The sequence below is a fragment of the Hippocampus comes genome, unplaced genomic scaffold, assembly GCF_001891065.2.
Source record: "Hippocampus comes isolate QL1 unplaced genomic scaffold, H_comes_QL1_v1.1 scaffold328, whole genome shotgun sequence".
In the NCBI taxonomy this organism is placed as follows: Eukaryota; Metazoa; Chordata; class Actinopteri; order Syngnathiformes; family Syngnathidae; genus Hippocampus; species Hippocampus comes.
This window is the reverse complement of record NW_017841881.1, coordinates 314077-321170: the sequence shown is the minus strand read 5'-3', so window position 1 is coordinate 321170 and position 7094 is coordinate 314077. Positions and strand designations below refer to the sequence as shown.

The 7094-nt window shown below is 49.7% G+C and overlaps 1 protein-coding gene across 1 annotated transcript in view; it reads right to left on the bottom strand.

Moving 5' to 3' along the window:
• fat3b (FAT atypical cadherin 3b) overlaps positions 1-7094 on the bottom strand; it is a 55403-nt gene that overhangs the window by 7806 nt on the left and 40503 nt on the right. Inside the window, exons 37-46 of the mRNA XM_019859612.1 lie at positions 6253-6396; positions 5835-6032; positions 5337-5614; positions 4616-5175; positions 4373-4504; positions 3774-3949; positions 3085-3550; positions 2690-2852; positions 1052-1208; positions 356-757 (exon numbers count right to left, since the gene is read on the bottom strand). Of these exons, the coding sequence (XP_019715171.1) occupies positions 356-757; positions 1052-1208; positions 2690-2852; positions 3085-3550; positions 3774-3949; positions 4373-4504; positions 4616-5175; positions 5337-5614; positions 5835-6032; positions 6253-6396 (2676 nt within the window). The remainder of the gene's footprint in view (positions 1-355; positions 758-1051; positions 1209-2689; positions 2853-3084; positions 3551-3773; positions 3950-4372; positions 4505-4615; positions 5176-5336; positions 5615-5834; positions 6033-6252; positions 6397-7094) is intronic.

Sequence of the window (7094 nt, the reverse complement as noted above, 5' to 3'; positions counted from 1 at the left end):
GGGGGGATAAAAGACATGAGCAACTGTTGAACAGCCGTTGATGTCCCACTGACTCGAGATCGATGAGGTTTGGATGGATGATGGATGGATGATGTACATGGCTGGATGTTGTTGGATGAATGCATGAGGGATGTACAGTCGGCGCGACTGACCCTGCTTTCATCCGTGTCCCTGCTGTGTGGGGGGGGGGGGGGGGGGGGGGGGGGGGGATAAAAGACATGAGCAACTGTTGAACAGCCGTTGATGTCCCACTGACTCGAGATCGATGAGGTTTGGATGGATGATGGATGGATGATGTACATGGCTGGATGTTGTTGGATGAATGCATGAGGGATGTACAGTCGGCGCGACTGACCCTGCTTTCATCCGTGTCCCTGCTGTGTCTCCCGCCCATCAGCGGCGAGTGCGCGTTGGGTCTCACCACCACCTGAGGCGGTCCCGTCAGGCCGCCGCCCACGTCGCCGCAGTCGACTCTGCCGATGACGCCCGCCTTCCCCGGCGAACCTGACACGCGCACAGCCTTGAACTCGATGCCTTCTGCGCCCATTCCCGTCTTGCGCAGCATGTAGCTGGTCTCCGTGATGGCCGACACGGCCATGACGCCCGCGACCCCCCCGGGCGCAGCCCCCGCCGAGTCCTTTCGAAACTGGATCTTCTTCCGAAAGATGACAAAGAGGATGAGGAGCAGGATGATGACAAAGGCCAGGACGCCGATGCCGATGATTTCGCCGGGACCGACGTATGACAGTGGCTCCGCCTGCGGACACATCCGCACACGTTAATGACAGTTGGCACTGATGATTGACGGTTGGCAGGGATGACTGTCACCTGTTACAGATCTTCAGATGCTAATTGTAATTTATGTTGGATCATACTGACAACGGTTGCTAATATCTGCCACATGAAATATTATAACAGCAGTCAGTTCTGAATTTGATATCTTAATATCATTTTTTTTCCCTTAAAGACATGCTTTTAATAAAAAATATATATATATTTTACATCCAGGTCTACACTATCAGTGTGGATGGCGGGGTTTATACGTTCGCACCTGGGTGTCGTCGTCTACGTAGCCGTCACCCGCCCCGCCGCAGGTCCCGTCCTCGTCTCCCATTGTGCAGTTGCAGTAGAAGGATCCCGGCGTGTTGACGCACTCGCCGCCATTTCCGCAGTCAGCGTGCTCGCACTCGTCCACGTCTTCGTCACATCTGGCAAAGCAACGGTCATTTTTATCAAAGAATTTATTCAGGGTTAAAAGTGTCTCTCCGTTTCCCACACGCGCGGGCATAACAACAGTGAGAACGTTAAACCCCCTTGTGTCCACCATAAAAAAAAAAAAAAAATTGTAAAAAAAGAGGGGGGGAGCGGAATTGATTTCCAGCGGTGGGACGTTAGTGTGGAAGAGGGTATAAACAAATGAAAATATTGTGATTCATTTAACAATAACAGCGTGTGCATTGTAGATGAATTCAAGTTTAAGACTCTTTTAGCGAGGGCGCGCTCGGTGGTGGTCTGCCCGACCGCCCGCTGACGCACATGCACGCTCCCGCTTTGAAACGCGGCCCCCTGCCGTCAGCCCCCGAGCGAGACTCCACCGTTTTCTCCTCATTTGTGATGACTTGCATCACGCACACACTCCGCTGTCTTCGTTCTCATGAGCATAGCACAGCGCTCCTTGTTCCTCTTTATGATTATGATATTTGTTTGATATTTGGTTGTGCTACACGACACATGTGCAGCAACACTTGGAAATGTGATCACGCTGAATAATATCCGCTGAGTGAGCGTTTACGCCTGATTATTATGCAGTGATCAAAAGCTGTGGCCTCAGAACAATTAAAAATCCCTCTGAAAAACGCTTATTAGACATTTAAGCCCTTGCTCTCATCAAATACAATTATTTGCACTTCAGTTTTATATTATTTTAAAATTTTTTTATGATTCAGTGAAGAAAACGTATTTGTTATTTACAGTTTTTGCTGATGGGAACAGGTGATCTTGGTACTTGTTTTTATCCTCGGAATTATTTAGAGTGGATGTTTAATTGTTTTTCCTGGAATTGTGAAATTTATTTGTACGGCGATCCGTGCAATTATTGGGGCTTGAATGATTTTGTTCATTGAAAAATAAAACTGCGTTCTTGTATATTTTTATTCAATTTTTCAAAATCACATTGTGACAGTTTTATGATTGCATATTTGTGGATTGACTCAGAAAAACATGTCCTTCATGGGGCAAAGTCAATATCGTAGGTCAAAAAAAATTAAAACATAGATTGTATATATATATTTTTTTTTGGAAAATATTTTGTGGCCATTTTATTGTATTTTTTAATTCTATATTTGTTATGATTATCAATATTTATAAATTAATACTTTTATTTATTGTGGATTGGGTGGGACAATTCATGCATTTAATGTTTGTTTTTCTTCTGCAATATTATTGAAAATTATGTCGTAATTATTGTAATTTTTTTGATGATTGGTCTTCAGATGGGGTCTTTTTTTGGGGCCAAAACTCAGGCCCTTACTCTGGTAAGTATTTAGCAGCGTCAAAACAAATTTGTAACAAATGTGTAAAAGGAGTGGTGCTACCCTCCTGTGGCGACTTTTGGTAATACCAGTCGCTCACCGAGTTGTAAACAAGACACGCCAACGCTCCACTAAGGCCAAAAGCTTTTTGATCTTACGTAAGCCCAATCAGTCCTGGTGGGCATTCGCAGACAAATCCGCTAGCGCCGCCTTCCATGGCCTGGCACTCGCCACCAGCCTGGCAGGGGTTTGGCGTGCAGGGCGTCACTGGGCTCTCGCACCGTCCCCCGGTGAAGCCAGAGATGCAAGTGCACCCGAAGCCTGTCAAACAGACAACATAACAAGCGTCATCAAATTGACATGCAGCACGATTTGTTTTGCTGGGTTCTGTGTGAAAGGCAACTAAACAGATGAATCCCTGCTTTTCTGTTCTGGCCGACGACCCAATTTTGCAGGCAAAGAGGCGAGAAGAATGCATAAATAGTGCTGGGTCTGGAAAAGACTTATTGACTGACATTGACATTTTCAAGTGTATGCAATGAGTGGGACTGACCGCCCAAGGGCAGGCTGGCACACATGGCTCCGTTGAGGCAGGGGGCGCTGACACAGGGGTCCGGGTAGAGGACGCAGCCCGGCTCCACCTCACTCAGCCCGGCGATCTCGGCGTAACGACTGCGTTTATTCAGCAGCGGCAGCTCTCTCCCATTGAGCGTCAGCCGGCCCAGGCAGCCCTGGAAGCCATCTTGGGCCCTCGCCCCTTGGCCACCCGCCGCCGGAGGCCTAACCTGCGCCCCAAAGAAGAAGGAGGATTCCGGGGCGACGGGCCAAAGGCGGACGGGGGCTCGGGCAGCTCGCCGCCGCTCCACGTAGCTGTCGTCCAATGACAGGAGGGTGTAGTTGCTGGTCAGCTCCAAGGCCACGGCGTGCCACAGCCCATCATTGATCTGACGCCCAGAGATTCCCATGATGCCGAGCGTGTTATCGCAGTCCAGCTGGAACCAAAGGCGGCCACCTTCGATCTGGAACAGAGGGATTCGGTGAACAGAGTCAAGAACCGAATAAAAAGATGAGTCAAGAACCATGTCGAGAACCCTTCACAAAGCAAGTGACCAGTCAAGAATGAATCAAATACCACTTTAAAAAAAAAGGTTTCTTGAGCTGGTTGGATCTGGAACACAGCAATGTCTTTTGCCTCGCTGTACACCCAGGACAACATTCTGTTTCAGAGACCTTTATGTTTACCTTGAGCATGGTGCACGGGTTGACTCTCGTGAACATGATGACACCACTGGTCTGCAGCGTGCGGACGCTCAGGCCCAGCTTCATCTCGCCGCCCTGACTGCTCTGACCGCTCTGACCGCTCTCAGTCACTTTGTACTTGATGTAGCTGTTACCAGAAAAACTCAGAGAGCTTCGACCTGTGTGACAAGACAAACACATACGTTGTGAAAGGCTTTCATGCGTGAACACTTGTACACTGAACAAAGAACAAAGTCAAGAATCAAGGAAAGAACCAAGTCTATCCACAACCAACCAAATCATGCGTGCCCTTGACACTGTCTTGTTTTTAAGGACTCGTTTAATAAATTAGACTTGACTTGACTTTTTGACTGGTTCTTGATTTGGGTTTTGATTGGCTCTTGAGTTGTTTTTTGACTTGTTCTTGACTTGGTTCTACTGTTGCTTGAACCCAAATTAACCCTGGCACCAGCTCGGTGTGAAAGGGGTAGATAAGTCACAAACCAAGCCAAGAACCGATTGAAGAACTCGGCTACTTGTGACATTTGCAACCTGATTCTTTTCTGTTCGGGAAGTTTAAAAAAAATTTGAACAGATTCTACCAGCGCACTCCTCCAGTCGCTCAGGTAGACACTGGCAGACAGATGGCGCCGTCGGGCCAGAGCGAACACACTGCATGTCCGCAGGACACGACTGACCTTCACACAGCTCCACGGGAGCGGGGCACGCCCCACCTGTTTGGAACATGACCAAATCACACCGCAGACAAACATTAGTTAAACTGAATGAAGGCAGATGAACATGGGGATTACTGTAGTCCACAAAAAAAAAAAAACACCACTCACGGGGGCAGGTGCAGGTCTCAATGCGTCTAAACGGCAGCGACACCAGGCTGACCCTCTCTGTGGTGTAAGTCAGTAGCGAGCCGGCCTCCATGGCCAGCATCTGCTCACACACCTTGTCGCCACACTCCAGCTCCCCGGAGCAGACGCCGCCCACCGCCACCGCTCCGGCCAGGACCCCTCGCAGCTGCCCCCTTGCCTCCCGTAGCTTGGCGGCCACCTCCTGGGGCGTGTAGAAGCCCCCCATCCGCCCCCCACCACCGGGCTTCTCCGGCCTCTCAACGGCCACGAGGAGGTCCACGTCGGACGTCCCGTCCACCGGCTGCACGCCGAGGATGTGGAGCGGGTCCTGCTGTCCGGCCGACCATTTCCAGCCCGCCAGCGCCCGCAACGTCAGCCGGATCTGGTTGAGGTAGCGGCCCAGCAGGTCCTCGGGAGACAGCGAGCGGAACCTGAGGGTGACGGCGCTACGCAGCAGGACGTCTGTCACCTGTTCCACTCGGACCGAGACGTCGGCAATCACGGCAAAGCGCCCGTCGCTCACGGTGGCATTCATTTGATACCTGACAATATAAAAAAGATCAATTGAATATGAATGTGCAAAAAATGAATAAGCACTAAGATGAACGTTTTTTTTTTTCAATTGTTTGCACGAAGTTTGAAGTACATTTTTAAACAGGACAAATAGTTTGGGTTCAATGCAGTCAAGCAACGTGTTGTCTACCTGCCCAGCTCCAGGCCCGGTAGAGCCGTCACACTTCCGTCCTGCCTGTTGATGCTAAACATGCTGTTATCCTGCGGCCTGTGGCTGAAGGACAGCGCGTCGCTGGGATCGCGGTCTGTGGCGTGGATGCGACCAATCGGGCCGCCCTGGAACGTGTCGGTCGCCGTCACCACGAAGATTTCCAGGGGAGAGACGGCAGGCTTGTACTGACTGTTCCCGATGACCCGCAGGAACACCCACGAGGACGAGATCAGAGGAGGCTGGCCGGAGTCGCTCACCTGTCGTACGAAAGGACATTCCTGAGGCCGATGGTTCTCAAATCACACAAGGTGCCACTGTTATTCCCAAAGCATTTAGGGATAGTATGAGGGGGTGCTTGGAAAAAAAAATCTCCTCATAAGTGTTCTGTGGACCCAAAAAGTTGGAGGTTTGTTGCAGGAGTGCTCAAAACATTTACAGGGCTCGACAGGGCACATAAGAAAAATATTTGTTTCTCACCTGGACCTCGAGGGTGAACTCCCGGGGGGACTCGGGGCTGAACTCACGGCTAGACCTCAGCGTTCCCGTCTGGTCCAGAGTGAAGAAATCGTCCTCATTCCCAGAAACGAGGTGGAACTCAAAGGGCGGGCCGTTTCTGGGGGAGTCTTTATCGTCGACGGACAGACGTAGCAGGACGCTGCCTGAAGCTTGGTTCAGCTGAAAATTAAAAAAAAAAAAAAAAAAAAAAACAACAAAAACGAAGATCAGTGGTGGCAAGTAAAACAAATACAATGTCTTAGCATTTATTCTTCTGTTGACGTTTTTGCTTTTACTCTCAACATAACTTTACATTCTGCTTCTCAACTCACTTCAACATAATCGCAGTCATATTTTCATCGCTTTGGCAGGAGCATAAAACAGCAACGGAAGCTTTTACCTGGACCACAGCGGTGGCGTTGGGCGGGCTGAAGACTGGTGGGTTGTCATTCACGTCGGCGACGTCCACGTTGACGGTGACGGCCGAGGACATGGCGGGCGAGCCGCTGTCGAAGGCCTGCACTGACAGAGCGTAGCGGGACACCTGTACGGGGTGTGAGAGAGAGCGAGTGAGCACATCTTTATGCATGAGACGGTACGGCCGACACGCTTCGTTACGGCCACATAATGTGAGCGCTCGCTGACCTTGCGCTGACTCAGAAAACAACTATTGATTTCCTCGTGACTTATTTTGCGCTTAAAGGTGCGTCCTCAAAATGGGTCGACACATACTGGGAATCCAGATAAATCTGGCCATTTGCCTGATTACCCGATGTCGCTAAAGATGATTCTGACCGATTATCATGGGGTGTGCGGTGTGCTAAGAGTGATTTTTGTCTCCCTACAATCAAAGTCAGCAAATCACAGTTGCTCGAAGTCTCTCAATACGATCCTGAGGGATTATCCTGTTGTGTGGGATGTGTTAAAATGGATTTTTCCTCTCTTCCGATCAAAGTCAGCAAAGGCCCGATTATCGGATGTCCCTAAAGGATGATCCTGAGTGATGATCCCATGGTGTGCATGATGTGTTAAGCGCAATTTTTCTTCGCTCCTGATTATCGGATGTCTCCAAAAGATGACTAAAGTGGTTATCCTGTGGCGTAAGATTAAAAGGGATTTTTCCTTTCTTCCGTTCAAAGTCAGCAAAGGCCTAGCTACCGGATGTCAAAAGAGCATTAAGATTGATTATCCTGTGGTGCGTGTTGCGGTTTTTCTCAGTTCCAATCAAAGTCACCAGAAGCG